Source organism: Elephas maximus, chromosome 19 (assembly GCF_024166365.1).
Source record: "Elephas maximus indicus isolate mEleMax1 chromosome 19, mEleMax1 primary haplotype, whole genome shotgun sequence".
Lineage (NCBI taxonomy): Eukaryota > Metazoa > Chordata > Mammalia > Proboscidea > Elephantidae > Elephas > Elephas maximus.
In genome coordinates, this window is record NC_064837.1 from 17,662,113 (window position 1) to 17,679,291 (window position 17,179).

A 17,179-nucleotide genomic window follows, 5' to 3' on the forward strand; every position below is an offset into this window, starting at 1 on the left:
TGTGCACCAGATCTAGGTCAAACAAATTTTAACCCAAAGTTGCAAGCAGGGGGGAAAAAAAAAACCTGAATGTGCACTGAAACCTGAAACCCGAATGTGTGCTGTAGCTTGAAAGTGCACTAGAAAAGAGAAAGCGGACTCAAACTTAATGGGTGGAACTTTGATCTCCCCAGAGTAGGCTTGGGGGTATCATAGGAGCAGCCCCACCAAACCGAGTTTGGCAATGAACTCTTCAGGACGTTCAGAGAGTGAACTGAAAATGAAAGTAAAGACAGATCCTCAATAAAATCACAGAACTCTATGCAATAAGGCAGAGCACACGTTCCAGAGACTTTACCTTAGAAGACCTTTGGAGATCTGGGGAGGTGGCGAGCCAAAGGACTCTGCTGGCTGGGCCCTTGTTCTCCATGTCCCCAGGGTCATAGAAGGCAGGATGTCTTTGAAATTCCGTGTGTCTGGCACCAAGCAACGTCACAGAGCAAAACCATGAAGCCTGATTAAAAGGGAAAGTCAAGGGTTTTACTGAGGGAAGAGACAGCTGCAGCACAAAAGAACACTGCAGTGGGGAAAGGCGGAGTCCCAGCAAATGGAACACATGGATCCAAGTAGGAGCAATTGGGGGCACACGGTTGTACGGCTGGAGGAGGAAGCACAAAACACAGTATTCTGATTGGTTTCTAGTGATGGAGATCAGTCAAAGGCAAGACAAAGTAAAGCGTAATCTTTGACATTATTGGTTACGTGAATGCATTTATTGGCTAAAAGACATAATTGAAAGACATGAGGTCAAGGGGTGGAGGGCTTCATGTTGGTTACGAAGTGATAACTGTAATTGTTACCCCAACAAATGTGTCTGATTTTGACAGCCACACTCTGAATGTGAGTTTAAGGCAAACCAAGGTCTCCAGTTGTAATCCCACACCCTGGACATGGCCCACTCTTACTGGGGTTTGAACCCTGTTGTTGTTAGCTGCTGTTGAGTTGATCCCGATTCATGGTGAGCCCATGTGTTACAGAGTAGAAGTGCTTCAAAGGCTTTCCTTGGCTGTAATTTTTATGGAAGTAGTCAGAGGCCTTTCTTTAGGAGCACCACTGGGTGGGTTCGAACCAGCAACCTTTAGGTTTGCAGCCAGTCACAAACCACTTGCACTACCCAGGCTACTGGTTTGAATGCTAACCTTTTTTTTTTTTTTTTTTAAGTACACATATTGTTTTATGACACTGGTTAACAACTCCATGACATGTCAACACTCTCCCTTCTCGACCTTGGGTTCCCTGTTACCAGCTTTCCTGTCTCCTCCTGCCTTCTAGTCCTTGCCCCTGGGCTGTGTGCCCCTTTGGTCTCATTTTGTTTTACAGACCTGTCTAGTCTTTGGCTGAAGGGTGAACCTCGGGAGTGACTTCATTACTGAGCTAAAAGGGTGTCTGGGGGCCATACACGCGGGATTTCTCCAGTCTCTGTCAGGCCAGTAAGTCTGGTCTTTTTTTTGTGAGTTAGAATTTTGTTCTACATTTTTCTCCAGCTCTGTCTGGCACCCTCTATTGTGATCCCTGTCAGAGCAGTCAGTGGTGGTAGCCGGGCGCCATCTAATTGTGCTGGACTTAGTCTGCTGGAGGCCATGGTAGATGTAGTCCACTAGTCCTTTGGACTAATCTTTCCCTTGTATCTTTAGTTTTCTTCATTCTTCCTTGCTCCCGAAGGGGTGAGACCAGTGGAGTATCTTTGATGGTGGCAGCTCACAGGCTTTTAAGACCCCAGACGCCACTCACCAAAGTAGAGTGTAGAACATTTTCTTTATAAACTATGTTATGCCAATTGAGCTAGATGTTCCCTGAGACCATGGCCCCTACAGCCCTCAGCCCAGCAATTCGGTCCCTCAGGGAGTTCGGATGTGTCTATGGAGCTTCCGTGACCTTGCTTTGTACAAGTTGTACTGGCTTCCCCAGAATTGTGTACTTACCCTTCATCAAAGTTATCACTTATCTATTGTCTATTTAGTGTTTTTCCATCTCCACCCTTCCCCTTCCTCATAACCATCAAAGATTGTTTCTTTTTGTGTGTAAACTTTTTCATGAGTCTTTACAGTAGTGGTCTCATACAATATTTGTCCTTTCGTGATTGAGTTATTTCACTTAGCATAGTGCCCTCCAGATTCATCCGTGTAAACAGATGCTTCGAAAATCATCGTTGTTCTTTATTGATGCGTAATAGTACGTTGCGTGTATGTACCATAGTTTGTTTATCCATTCCTCTGTTGATGGGAACCTAGGTTGTTTCCATGTTTTTGCTATTGTGAATAATGCTGCAGTGAACTTGGGTGTGCATATGTCTGTTTGTGTGACAACTCTTATTTCTCTAGGATATATTCCTAGGACTGGGGTTGCTGAATCATTTGGTATTTCTGTTTCTAGCTTTCTAAGGAAGCACTGTATCATTTTCCAAAATGGTTGTATCATTTTGCATTCCCACCAGCAGTGCATAAGAATTCCGATCTCCTTGCAGCCTCTCCAACATTTGTCATTTCCTGTTTTTTTGATTCATGCCCGTTATGCCAGGATGAGATGGTATCTCATTGTGGTTTTGATTTGCATTTCTCTAATGACTAGTGATCTCGAGCATTTCCTCATGTGATTGTTGGCCGCTTTAATGTCTTCTCTGATGAAGCATCTGTTCATTTCCTTTGACCATTTTTTAACTGGATTATTTGTCTTTTGTTGAAGAGGTATTGGATTTTCCTGTAGATTTTAGAGATTGGACCTTTGTCTGATTTGTAATAACCAAAATTTTTTTCCCAGTCTGTAGGTTCTCTTTTGGTGAAGTTTTCTGATGAGCTAAGTGTTTAATTTTTAGAAGATCCCAGTTATCTAGTGTATCTTCTGGAGTTTGTGTGTTGTTGGTTATGGTTTGTATCCTGTTAATGCTGTGTATTAACATTGGCATTAATTAACATTAATGCCATTAATTAACATTAATTACATTAATGATGTAATTAACATCAATTAGCATTGATACTGTTTTTTCTTCTATGAACTTTATAGTTTTTGGCTTTATATTTAGGTCTTTGATCCATTTTGAATTAGTTTTTGTGTATGGTGTGAGGTATGGGTCCTGTTTCTTTTTTTTACAGCTGGACATCCAGTTTTGCCAGTACCATTTGTTAAGAAGACTGTTGTCTTAGTCATCTAGTGCTGCTATAACAGAAATACCACAAATGGATGGCTTTAACAAAGAGAAATTTATTTTCTCACAGTAAAGTAGGCTAAAAGTCCAAATTCAGGGTGTCAGCTCCAGGGGAAGATTTTCTCTCTCTGTTGGCCTTCTCATCAATCTTCTCCTGGACTAGGAGCTTCTCCACACAGGGACCCTGGGTCCAAAGGATGCTCTCTCCTCCTGGCACTGCTTTCTTGGTGGTATGATGTCCCCATTTTCTGCTTGCTTCCCTTTCCTTTTATCTCTTAAGAGATCTCTTAAGAGTTAAAAGGTGGTGCAGGCCAAACCCCAGGGAAACTCCCATTACATTGGATCAGGGAGGTGACCTGAGTGAGGGTGGTGTTACAACCCCACCTAACCCTTTCAACTTAAAATTACAATCACAGAATGGAGGACAACCATTCAATACTGGGAATCATGGCCTAACCAAGCTGATACACACATTTTTGGGGGGATGTGATTCAATCCATGACATTCCACCTTTTGGCCTCCCAAAATCACATCCTTGCAACATGCAAGACATATTCACCCCATGATGTCAAAAGTCCAAAATCCAAAAATTCCTCTTCATCTGTGAAATCTGCAATGCAAGTTATCTGCTTCCAAGGATGCAATGGCAGAACAGGCACAAGTTAGACATTTCCATTACAAATGGCAGAAACTGGAGCGAAAGAAAGGATAACAGGCACCAAGCAAGTCAGCAGAACACATTACATTAGCTCTCAAAGCTTTGAAAATAATCCTCTGTTCTCTGAGGCAATTTATGCAGTAACCCTGCCCTCCAGCCTCTAGATATTGGCCACGCTCTCTGGATCCTGAGTGGAGGCTCCTCGGCCCTGGGTGTCACCTCTGCCTTCTAGGCTTACTAGGACAGCAACTCTGCTCCCTCAGCTTTAGACACCCCATTCTCTTAGTCCAGCTGAGTGGGAACTCCACCCCTAGAAACACCAGAGGCCATGGCTCCACCCTTTGAAACCCCTGAGGTCTTGGCCATACCTTTTGAGACTGAGGCAGCTCAGCTTTTTGTGGTGTCTTTTCAGCTTCTGCTTCCTGGTTTCTCAGCCTTCCAGCTCCTCGGGCCTCATGCCCGCATCTGCCCTGCTGGAGCAAGTGTTCCAAAGCTCTGTAGCTCCACCGATAAGTGCCTAGAGGCATCCCACTCTGCCAGGAAGCCTCCTAAGCACAGGCACTCAGCTCTCTTGCTCCGTGAGTTGGCTCCAGCTGGTCCTCTGCCACTGTCACAACTCTATCCATTCACAGTTTCAAAACCACTTCCATATTTTAGGTATCTGTTAGAGCAGCACCCCATTCCTGGTGCCAAATTCTGTCTTAGTCATCTAGTGCTGCTATAACAGAAATAATACAAATGGATGGCTTTAACAAAGAGAAGTTTATTTTCTCACAGTAAAGTAGGTTAAAAGTCCAAAATCAGCGTGTCAGCTTCAGGGGAAGGTTTTCTCTCTCTGTCAGCCTTCTTATCAATCTTCCGACAGACTAGGAGCTTCTTTGTGCAGGAACCCCGGGTCCAAAGGATGTGCTCTGCTCCTGGCACTGCTCTCTTGTTGGTATGATGTACCCATTCTCTGCTTGCTTCTCTTTCCTTTTATCTCTTAAGACATAAAAGGTGGTGCAGGCCAGACCCCAGGGAAACTCCCATTACATTGAATAAGGGAGGTGACCTGAGTGAGGGTGGTGTTACAACCCCACCTAACCCTTTCAACTTAAAATTACAATCACAGAATGGAGGACAACCATTCAATACTGGGAATCATGGCCTAACCAGGTTGATAGACAGTTTTTTCTGGGGGATATAATTCAATCCATGACAACTGTCTTTTCCCCATTTGATGGACTTTGGGGTCTTGTTGAAGATCAGGTGACCGTAGGGGGATGGTTTTACATCTGGGTTCTCAATTCTGTTCAGCTGGTCAATGTGTCTGTCATTGTATCATTACCAGGCTGTTTTGACTACTGTAGCTGTATAGTAGGTTCTGAGTTCAGGTAGTGCGAGTCCTCCTACTTTATTCTTCAATGGTGCTTTACTTATCCAGGGCTTCTTCCTTTTCCCTATGAAGTTAATGATTAGTTTTTCCAGCTCTTTAAAGAATGTTGTTAGTATTTGGATTGGGATTGCATTGTATTTGTAAATTGCTTTGGGTAGAATTGTCATTTTCACAATATTGAGTCTACCTATCCATGAGCATGGTATGTTTTTCCATTTATGTAGATCTTTTTTGGTTTCTTTTTTTTACAGTAGTGTTTTGTAGTTTTCTTTGCATAGGTCTTTTACATCCCTGGTTAGATTTATTCCTAAGTGTTTTATTTTTTTAGGGGTTATTATAAATGGTATTGTTTTCCTGATTTCATTGTTCTCTTTATTGGTGTATAGGAATACAACTGATTTTTTATGTTTATCTTATAGCCTGCTTCTCTGCTGAATTTTTCTATTAGTTCAAGTAGTTTTCTCATGAAGTCTTTTGGGTTTTCTATGTATAGTATCATATCATCCACAAATAGGGATAGTTTTACTTCTTCATTACCAATTTGGATACCTTTTATTTCTTTTTCTTGCCTTATTGCTGTAGCTAGGACTTCCAGCACAATGTTAAATAGGAGTGGTGATAAAGGACATCCTTGTTTTGCTTCTTTTCTCAAGGGGGAATGCTTTCATCCTCTCTCCATTAAGAATGACGTTGGCCATTGGTTTTGCAGAGATGCCCTTTATCATGTTGAGAAATTTCCCTTCTATACGTAATTTATTGAGAGTTTTTTAATCAGGAATGGGTGTTGGACTTTGTCAAATGCCTTTTCTGTGCAGATTTAAATGATCATGTGATTCTTTTCTTTCCTTTTATTTATGTGTTGGATTAATTGATTGATTTTTTTAATGTTGAACCATCGAATCCTACTTGGTCATGGTGTATTATTTTTTTGACATGATGCTGAATTCTATTGGCTAGAATTTTGTTGAGAATTTTTGCATCTATATTCATGAGAGATATTGGTCTGTAATTTTCTTTTTCTGTGGTGTCTTTGCTTGGTTTCAGTAACAGGGTTATGCTGGCTTCATAGAATGAATTCAGAAGTATCTGTTCCTTTTCTATGTTCTGAAATAGTTTGAGTGGTACTGGTGTAAGCTCTTCTCTGAATGTTTGGTAGAATTCTCCAGTGAAGTCATCTGGGTCAGGGCTTTTTTTTTGTTGGGAGCTTTTTTTTTTTTTTTAAATTACCTTTTCAATCTCTCTTCTCTTGTTATGCATCTATGTAGATTTTCAGCATCATTTTGTGTTAGTTTGGGTAGCTAGTGTGTTTCTAGAAATTTGTGCATTTTCTCTAGGCTTTCAAATTTGTTGAGTGTAATTTTTCTTCATACTCTGTAATGATCCTTTTATTTCAGTTGGGTCTGTTTTAATGTTCTCCGTTTTAATGTTCTCTTTGTTTCTTTGGTGGCTGTGGGTTTTTCTTTCTTCTTCTTCTTTTTTTTTTTTTGGTTCTCTTTCTATTTGTTCTAGTTGTGTAGCTAATGTTTTGATTTTGTCCCTTTCTTCTTTTATGATGTGTGGATCTATTATAAATTGACCTCTGAGGACTGCCTTTTCTGTGTCACAAAGGTTTTGTTATGATGTGTTTTCATTCCTGTTTAATTCTAGGAAGTTTTTGATTCCATCTCTGATTTCTTCTATTACCCAGTGGCTTTTAAGCAGGGTGTTATTCAGTTTCCATGTAATTGATTTTTTCCTTGCTCTTCCTGTTGTTGATTTCTACCTTGATCGTATTGTGATGAAGGAAGATACTTTGTATTATCTCAGTGTTTTGGATTTTGTTGAGGGTTGCTCTGTGGCCTAAGATGTGGTCTATTCTGGAGAATATCCCATGTGCGTTGCAAAAGAATGTGTACTTTGCAGCTGTTGGGTGGAGTGTTCTATATATGTCTATGAGGTCAAGTTGGCTGATTATGCCCTTTACCTCTTCTGTATCTGTTGAGTTTCTTTCTAGATATTCTGTCCTTTACCGAGAGTGGCGGGTTGAGTCTCCTACTATTATTGTGGAACTGTCATTTTCTCTTTTCAATGCTGTTAGAGTTTGTTTTATGTATTTTGGAGCCCTGTCATTGGGTGTGTAGGTGTTTATTATGGTTATATCTTCATGATGGATTGTCCTTTTAATCACTATATAGGGCCCTTCTTTGTCTTTTATGGTGGATTTTGTTTTAAAGGCTATTTTATGTGAGATTAGTATTGCCATTCCTGCTCTTTTTTGGTAGATGTTTGCTTGATATATCTTTTTCTATCTTTTGATTTTTAATAAATTTATGTCTTTGTTTCTAAGGTGTGTCACTTGTAGACAGCATGTTAATGGATCCTTTTTTTTTTTTTTTAGTCCACTCTGTCACTCTTTCTCTCTTTATGGGTGCGTTTAGGTCATTTACTTTCACCGTAATTATTGATAGGTGAGAGTTTATTACTGTCATTTTATAGTGCTTTTTTTTTGTGTGTGTGTGGTGCTGATGTTTTCTTTGTTTCTCTTACACTCCTGTGCTGAATTCCTTTTGTTTGTAGATTTGTTTTTCACTTCTTTTGTTTTTGTAGATTTTGTTTTTACTGAGACTTTATCTTTTTCTTCTTTATTTTGATGAATAGATGTTAAATTTCTTTGTGGTTACCTTGAAATTTACCTGTATCTTCCTAGGTTTGAACCAGTTTATTATTACTTGGTATTGCCTTGCCTTCCTCTCCATTAGAATGTTCTATACCTACACCATTTATTCCCTCTTTTATTGTTCTAACATTTTTGTCATTTACAGATTAACCTGTCTGGTTTGCTGTTGTAATTCTTTTGGTTTTGGATAGTTCTTGAGAGTTTATTTCCTAGGTTGGTGTCTGGCTGTCACTATCTTGTGGCCTAGACTGAGACTATGGTCTGATGTTGTTTGTTCTCAAACTGAAGGACTCCCTTTAATAATTCTTGTAAGTTTGGTTTGGTTTTTATATATTCCCTTAATTTCTGTTTATCTGGAAATGTTCTAATGTCGCCATCATATTGAATGAGAGTTTTGCAGGATATATTATTCTTGGTTGACAATTTTTGTCTTTCAAGGTTTATATATGTCATCCCATTGCCTTCTTGCCTGCAAGGTTTCTGCTGAATAATCAGAGCTTAGTCTTATTGTTTCCCCTCTGTATATGACTTTTTGTTTTTCTCGAGCTGCTCTCAAAATCCTTTTTTGTCTTTGGTTTTAGCAAGTGTAATTATGATATGCCTTGGTGATTTTCTTCTGGTGTCTATTCTATATGGGGTACATTTTGCTTCTTGGATGGTCAGCTTTTTATCTTTCATAATATTAGGGAAGTTTTCTATTAGCAATTCTTCAGAGATCCTCTCTGTGTTTTCTGTTTTCTCCCCTTTTTCTTGAACTCTGATCACTCACAGATTTTTGCTTTTGATTGTATCTCACATAATTCTCAGGGTTTCTTCATTTTTCTGTGTTCTTGTTCTGATTTTTCCTCAAACAAAGTTGTATCTAAATGTCTGTCTTGAATTTCGCTGATTCTGTCTTCCATTTTTTCGAACCTGCTCCTCAGCCCTTCTATGACACTGTCCATTTCTGAAATCTTATTGCTTATCTTTTGGATTTCTAATTGCTGTTTTTGTATGATTTGTAGTTGTGAATTTATTTGGGCATTTTTTTCCTGTATTATTTTCCTGAATTCTTTGATTTTTTGGTCTGTATTTTCCATGAATTTGTCTGCCTTTTCCTTAAATTTGTCTATTTTTTCCAGCTTTTTGCTTCAACTTTTAGATAGCTCTCTAAGTATTAGAGATTTAAATTCCCTATCAGGTAGTTCTAGTGCCTCTTCTTCTACGGAAAGTCATCTGGTGTTTTATCTTGGATGCCTACTGGAACCATCCTGTCCTGTTTTATTTTTTTATTTTTATTTTGATATTGTCTGCTCTCTTTGGGACATTCAGTGGTTATTTTCTTCATTTATTGATTGTAGATCTGTTTGTTTCATCCTGCTTATTTGTTTTATTTGGTTATGTCTGAGCAGGCAGGCTGTGCATTCTTTGTTGTTTGCTTATCTGTGGATACAATAATTTTTACCTCATTGTCCAAAGAGCAGGGCCAGTCTCTCAGCTATGGTGCAGCAGGGCAGGTCCAGCTGAAGGGGAGGGGCTGGGATGGATTGTTTGTGGCATGTACTAGGGCAGGCCGAGAATCAGTGCAGGGCAGTTTCCCGTAGGCCATGTCTGTGCTGGTCAGAGGCATGATGTTCAGTGCATGGTGTAGTTAGGTAGGAAGAAGAGGGGAGTTTGTGATATGTGGGGCTAAGATAGATATGGGAAAGAAGAGAGGAGAGAGAAACAGGAGCCAAAAACAAAGAAAAAAAGTGTGCTAAGGGAGCTTGCCATTGGAGTGGAGAGGTGAGAAACTGAGAAATGGAGAAAAAGAAAAAGAGAAAAATAGATAAAAATTAGAAAAAAAAGAAAGAAACACAATGCCCCCGGGGATCCCACCTGTGTGGCTGCAAAGACCGGGGAGTACAGGTTGTACTTGCAGCCTGGGAGCCACTTCCCCAGTGGCTAGAAGGGGCAGAGATGTCACACAGCACCAGGTATTCAGGAGACAGAAAAAGAAGGTGTGTATAGAGAGATGAGAAACTGAGAAATGAATAAAGACAAAAAAGAAAAAAGAGAGAGAGAAAAAAAAGGAAATGCCCCCAGGGATCCCACCAGCATGGCTGAGCAGACTGGGGAAATGGCTCCCAAGACATGCAGTACGGCCTGGCTAAATGGGGCTTCCATGCTGTGAAAAGAAAAAGAACACAAACAAAGAAACAAACAAAACAAAACAGAAAAAAACAAAACAAGAAAAGCTCTGGGGACCCCACCAATGTGGCAGCAAAGATTGGGAAGCAGCTCCCCAGCTGAGTAATGCTTCATAGCCTTTGAAGAAGAAGCAACGATAGCACATGGAGTGAGGTGTTCATGAGAAAGGAGGTAAAGATGAGAGGCAGGAAAGAAACCAAAAGAAGCAGAAAAAAGCAACATCAGCAGCAAACAAATGGCACTGAGGGAATTGGCCAGAGTGGACAGGGTGAATCCAAGCAGCAGAAGGCTGAAGCTGGTGCCTCCCGGCCAAGAGACTGCACCCAGCAGGAAGTGGCAGAGGCTGAATGGGGGGAAGAAAGGTGGGGTGTGGGAAAGTGTATGTTGCTGGTTACTGGGTGCTCTGTCTTCTGCTGGGAGCTCCATGAAGCTGCTTTCCTGTGCTCCCTGTCTGTTGATCTCCGACAAGAGTCCAAGATGGTAAATCCATGTTGCGTTAGCTGATAGGAGACCTCCACACATCTCTCTTCGCTCTCTGTTCTCTGTCAGTTTCTTATTCTATTCGGTGCTTGGCTGAGTTCTTTATCTCTTCATTTGATCCTTGTCTGTCTTTTACTTAGTTTTTTTTGGTCTTTGCTATGGAGGGACGGCATGGTGCTTCTGTCTATAGCACCATATTGGCTCCACCTCCTAACCTTCTTTTAGTGTGACCTTTTTTTTTTCTACCCTAGCTAAATTTCCATGAGTTTAGCTCACATCTCCTTAGCTGGGCCTGCCTGTCTGTCTGCCCCCCTAACTCCCTCACTTCCTTGCTCGTATCCTTCCTTCCTTCCCTGTGGGCTCCCTTTGGCTAGTCAGGCCAAGCTGGCCAGTGTCTGAAGGTGTGCTATTACACCTCTCTGAGCAATTTATAGCCTTTCTGAGCCCCATCTGTGTGGAAAATCGATCCCTTGAGACCTGGGAAAATGGGGACTTGGGCAGGTTTCAAACCCTAATCATGCTGACTTGTCCATGTGGGGCAGGAGTGCTCTGGATCCCTGGGTTGGACAGATGGGGAGCTGAGTAACCTATCTGGAAATAGGACATCCCCCAACATGGTGTTATTTGTTTGCATTTAATGAGGTGTACTTGTGAAGTAATGAGAATGATTCTTGCACTCACAGGATCAATGAGGTGAAGTGGACGGAATGGAAAACTCACGTCTCCTTCCTTAATGAGGACCCAGGACCTGTGAAACGGACAGGTACTGTTGCTGTGAGGCAGTGTGGGGACAACACCTATCTGACCGAGTGAACTTGGGCAAATCAGGCCCTAGAGCCTTGATTTCTTTATCTATAAAATGGGAGGGGTTGAGTTAAACAGGTTCTCAGGTCCCCTCCAGCTCTGACATTTTATAACCCTAACTGGGATAGCACCTAAGATATGGAAGCACCTGGTATTGAGTGCTGTATTTCTAGATTTTTTTTTTTTTTAAGCAGATCTCAACAAAATCCAAAATTTGTCCAGGAGCAACAGCAAAACCACTCTCAATGCGTTTGATGAAATAGATGAATTTCCAGAAACTTCAGTGTAGAAGGAGAACCCAGAACTGGTGGACGTGTGGGCTGCCTGATGCCTCAGCCTGAGTCCTGGACTTCGTATTGAGGGGCTTCTCAGCATGACTAGAGCCTGGCTTTGCCTACTTAGAAGCTGAACACACCCTCATGCTGGGTGGGTGACTGAACTGAGCTGAGATGCAGGTGTCAGTTTGAATGGAAAACATCCTGGATTTTGTTACTCTGCAAAGAGTCCGTGTAAACCCATGGCCAGAAGTCCTGGGCCTGGGAGTCTCCTGAAGTCCTGGGTGAGGTTCCTGATTTCGCCAATTGTAGGTTTGCTTGGCTGGGACAAAGGGGTGGTGGGGAAGGGGTAGGGGTCGGAGGAGCAGGGACAGGAGTCTTTCCTCCTGCAATCTCTCCTTGACAGCCCCTGCACCACCTCAACTCCACCTCGCACTTGCCACCATCTGCCCTCTTGTGACTGGGTTGCTTGAATTTGTGGGAGACTCTTGATCCCATCCCAGAATGTTCAAGGGGCTGAGCTAAGCAGAACATCTTGGGAGAGGAGGGGCATGAGCTATGGAAATGCCCTTCAGGAACCTTCAGAGAACAGGAACCACCCTTGGAATGAGGGTGCCCTTGGTACCCTGTCTTGGTTATCTAGTGCTGCCATAACTGAAATGCCACAAGTGGATGGCTTTAACAAAGAGAAACTTATTTTCTCATAGTCTAGTACGCTAGAAGTCCGAATTCAGGGCATCAGCTCCAGAGGAAGGCTTTCTTTCTCTGTTGGCTCTGGAGGAAGGTCCTTTTCATCAGTCTTCCTCTGGACTAGGAGCTTCTCCTCACAGGAACCCTAGGAGCTTCTCTGTGTAGGTCCAAAGGACGTGCTCTGCTCCTGGTGCTGCTTTCTTGGTGGTATGAGGTACCCCCGTCTCTCTGCTCAAGTCTCTCTTTTATATCTCAAAAGAGATTGGCTCAAGACACAATCCAATCTTGTAGATTGAGTCCTGCCTCATTAACATAACTTCCACCTATCCCCCTTCATAACATCACAGAAGTAAGATTTATAACACATACGAAACTCACATCAGGTGACAAAATGGTAGGCAATCACACGATAATGGCCTGGTCGAACTGATACACATATTTTGAGGGGGACACAATTCAATCCATGACATACCCCAAGGCTCAAACTGTTTCACAATGAGGAACGTTTTTAGTAGTGGAATTAACACAGAGATTTTATTTTCAATATAGAAAAGACATTTCAGTTTTGAATGAAAATCACTTCAGATGAAGCATGTGCTTTTTAAAAGTTGAGAAATAGATTTTGGGCTTTTGGGCTGGATATAAGTATTTTATACTTGGCCTCAGGTTGGCCACCACAAGGATAAAAAGCTTTTCTTTATACACATAAAAGTCCATGTGGAATATGTCAGGTAGGTCCCATCTGGCTGCTGTGATCTGGGTGAAAGGGCTTGACTCTTTTCCTTGTCCCAGTCTTGCAATAATGCATGCCTCTGAGCTGGAACAGTTGCTTCATCTGAAACACAAGTAGCAGATGATCTATTTATATGGTTTTAAACCCCAGAGGTTACTATCATACATCAGTACTTCTCATTAGGGGAATTTAACAAAATACCTAAAATTCTGATATGCAATATTTTTGGTTAACTCTGAATTTTGTAGCTGAAAGGGGAAGGCTTGTGAGAGAAGAATGTTTGCCAAGACTTGGGGCTTGTTTTTAGATCCTCATCCTCTTGTTTTCTTCCCTCCCAGAAATTAAATAAGAGTTGTTTGGGGGCAGAGGTGATGTGGAAAGTCGAGGTAATTTTCTAAATAACTGGAGCCTAAACAGCCAGAAAGTCCACTCTGCGTCAGTTATCTGGTGAAAGGATTCATGTGAGAATTTTTGAAGTGGAATTATAAAATTATAATCTTAATTTTAAATGACACAAAAATAAATTTGGCCCTTAGATACTTGGCAGTTGGCTAGTTCATATGAGTTGAGGCAAACTGAGGAGTCCAGGCCAAGCAGTTCACTCTGGGTGCTGGGTTAACTTGATGGGTAGAAACTTGGCCTTCATGACTCTGATGGGTCCATGTGTTAGAGGCCCCACTTCCCTGCTCGGTTGGGGAGAACTGGGGTGTGTAAAGGGTGCAGCCTCCTACACTCCCAGCTGACCTACCGAGCCAACTAGTGCTGTAAACTGTAGTGGGCAGACCAAGCTTAAATGTGAGCAGGATAGAAGGGGCTAAGGATGTGCCATCTGGAGAAAGAAGATTTTGGCGGGGGGGGGGGGGCGGGGGGGAGGATCTGTCATGGAGGCAGGGGGAGCAGATGTGATCCAGATAGGCAGAACTAGTGCCAAATGCTGGAAGTTTCAGGGAGCAAGATTTTGGTTCCATTCAGTTCGGCAGATGCTCCAGATTTTGAAGGTATTTAAGTGGAAGCTGGTTGAGTAGTTCTTCGGGATATTGTTAGAATCATAACTGGATGAACTTTATGGTCCCTGTTAACCTGGAGAGTTTAGGAATCAGTGTCCAGTATCTGGGGCTACCTATCTGAATTTATGTTGACAGATATCCTGGGTTGAAGGGCAAGAGTTTGGATCTATGGCATCATATTCCACACTTTGAAGCTGGGAGTTCCAGAATTGCTTTGACTAAATTCATATAGGTCTCCACTGTATACATGGACAAAAGCTAGGAGGTTTGGCAAATAGAAGTCAATAATTGGGTCTTTATCTTCTCACATATTATGGAGAGCTGCTGTCTGTAGATCTGGGTAGAATTTTTTGGCAAGACCGTTTCATACTGGATATTCTTCCCAGGAGTGGCATCCTCAAAGGGCTTTCAGTCAGTCAAGTGGCCTGAACCTCGGCAGGTTCACCAAGGCAAAGTGAAGCAATGAGTTGAAGAGTATCAGAGCCAGAAAAGACCAGTGCCCTCAGTTTACACCTGGAGACAAAGCGCAGAAAGGAAAGTAGACTTGTTCAAAGTACTGATACATAGGAAGTCATATCAGAGTTTATTGAAGCCAGAATGTCCTGATTCCTGGACCATGGATTTCCCCCTGCATCATGCTTTTTTTTTTTTTTAAAGCACAGCTATACAGTAAACTTGAGTCAATCTTTGTGGTTGGCATATGCCATGGAGCTAGAATTTTTCACCCAGATGACTCATGTTGGCAGTCCAAAGCATTCTTATAATCCCTATGACTGGTTTAAAACTCAAGTGTGCACAACCCCCCCCTCCACACACTCACACACACACCATACCACACTAAACCCATGGGCATATCGGGATATCTTAAGAGTTCATAATTTACATTTCAGTAACTTAAGGGGAGGGCGTTTTCCAGGGATAGGATCTCCAGTGTTCAGATACTGTTCTTGGCTAGAGAATTTCTTTTAGCTAAACTCTGCCTCAGGAATAATTCTTAACATTCTGAAATGTATCTGTTTGTAATAAAAATGATGCTTACTTTCCTCTCTGGAATGTGGGAGGAGGTGTGCGAGGTTGTACTGTGAAGTCATTAAGCTCTTAGAAGGCACCTGCCCAAGAGAGCTCAGTATTATTGACATTCAATTGAGGCTGGGCTCCTTCCTCAAGGCCTGGGTGAACTGTGTCCTTTTGCTCTGGGCAGGGCCCAGGTAGATGGGCCATTACCCAGGCCTCTAAAGCATACTTGATTTCTGCATTGATTTACATGCGTTTACTGTGATCTTGGTTCTGAACTCAGAATTGTCACCTCGTTCTCACTGAATGTGCCTAATCCTTGTAAACTCTAATTTACATACTTGTTCTTCGTGTTGTGTGTGTGTGAAACTGTGTTCAAGATAGAAATCATAAGAGTAAGAACATTTTAATGCCATTAAAGAATTTTTTTTTTTTTTAATTTCTAATAAATATTTATTTTGCCTTGTCATGGCCATGTTTTATCCTTGTGTTAGGTGTGCAGATGCAAAAACTGACTAGAAATTCTGGTGTTGCTCATCAGGAATGGATAAAGGGAAGGTGTGTTTTTAGACTTGAAGCACTATTCTTGGTACCAGCTCAGGGACACAGCCAGCATGCTGTCATACATGTCTGCTCCCTACAGTGCACTCATGTCCAGTACCCCATTTGAACCACTCAGCAACTCTAGATGCAGCCAATGAGTTGAGTGAAGTGCCCAAGAAATCATAGCCAGGAAATGTTAGAGGTTCATATGGCTCCCATGCAGTGCCTTGTCATCACTCTCTGCTGGCTGTCAACTTTGTTTACATGTCAGGCACAGGCTATAAACTCTTGGCTCTACTTGGAGACCAGAGATATAAATCCCTGTTTTCTACATCACAGGAGATGTGATGAGGCAATGAGAGAATGGATATGAAAGAACCCAATCACATGTATATGCATTCTTTTTATTCTTTTGAGTTATTTCATAAGGATAGCAATTCTCAACCTGAGTGTCTTGACACTCTGCTGTGTCTTGATGAGTTGCAGAACCCACAAAGAATTTATCAATTAGTGATATACAGCTTTCCATTATTTACTTAATACAAAAGACTCCTGTAATAACTGGCTTCACTGGCATGTGATTTCTTGAGTGGCAAAGAAATGAGAGTTGGACATGAGCCACATCCTAGCTTAAATATGTTTCCAGCCCATAATCTTGGAATGTGCCATCCACGGGGACATTCTGGGTGTACTGATAGCGAAAGAGTGAAACCCCGTACTGTAGGATCTATTTCTGGGAACAGTCTGGGTGGACTTATAGAAAAAGAGTGGAATCCCTTGTTGTAGGATTTATTTCTGGGAGTGGAATGGATCAATGTATATGAACATATTTATGGCTCTTGGTACTGATGAAAAATCCCCTTCCAAAAGAATTATGTCTATTTTTTCAGCCTTTGAGATTATGTTTCACTATTTATAAAGCTCTTTCACTCATGTTGATTATCTCAATAACACAGTTACACAGGTTTGGTGAATATCATATCCCCATTTAACAGGTAGGGAAATTAAGACTCGTAGAGAGATTGAGGGACTTGTGAAGGGCACAAAGCTTTCTCCCAGACCATGAAGTTTAGTTGGTCCAGTGTTCTTGATACCATCTTTTCTCTCTGCACCTGGCTACCACGCTGACAGTAACAGCAAATTCTGCAGAAAGGAAGGAATTCAGTCCAATTTTACAAAAACATGTGTCACCTACTACATGTGAGGACTTAGAACCAAGTCAACAAAAATCGAACATCCAGTGTGATGAACAGAGAGTTTCTTCCATTAAAGGTAGGGAAGGAGGGGAGGAGATTAATATCCATTGCGTGCCTACTATGTGCCATGTGTTGTTTTTATTGTTGTTAGGTGCTGTTGTTCTGACTCATTGCGACCCTATGTACCATAAAACAAAACACTGCCTGGTCCTTTGCCATCCTCACAATTGTTACTATGTTTGAGCCCATTATTGCAGCCACAGTGTCAATACATCTCACTGAGGATCTTCCTCTTTTTCACTGACTCTGTACTTACCAAGCATCATGTCCTTCTCCAGGAACTGGTCCCTCCAGATAAACATGTCCAAAGTATGTGAGAGGAAGTCTCGCCATCCTCA

General features: G+C 41.7%; 1 protein-coding gene across 2 annotated transcripts in view; it reads left to right on the forward strand.

The window, feature by feature from the left end:
* The window catches only part of TRPV3 (transient receptor potential cation channel subfamily V member 3), a 46,945-nt gene extending 35,333 nt beyond the window's left edge, over positions 1-11,612 (forward strand). The window contains exons 16-17 of one of the 2 annotated variants that reach the window (XM_049859879.1): positions 11,203-11,282; positions 11,515-11,612. In XM_049859879.1, coding sequence (XP_049715836.1) covers positions 11,203-11,282; positions 11,515-11,612 — 178 coding nt within the window. The remainder of the gene's footprint in view (positions 1-11,202; positions 11,283-11,514) is intronic. The other variant, XM_049859878.1, reaches the window with a different exon arrangement.
* Positions 11,613-17,179: the final 5,567 nt, after the last annotated feature.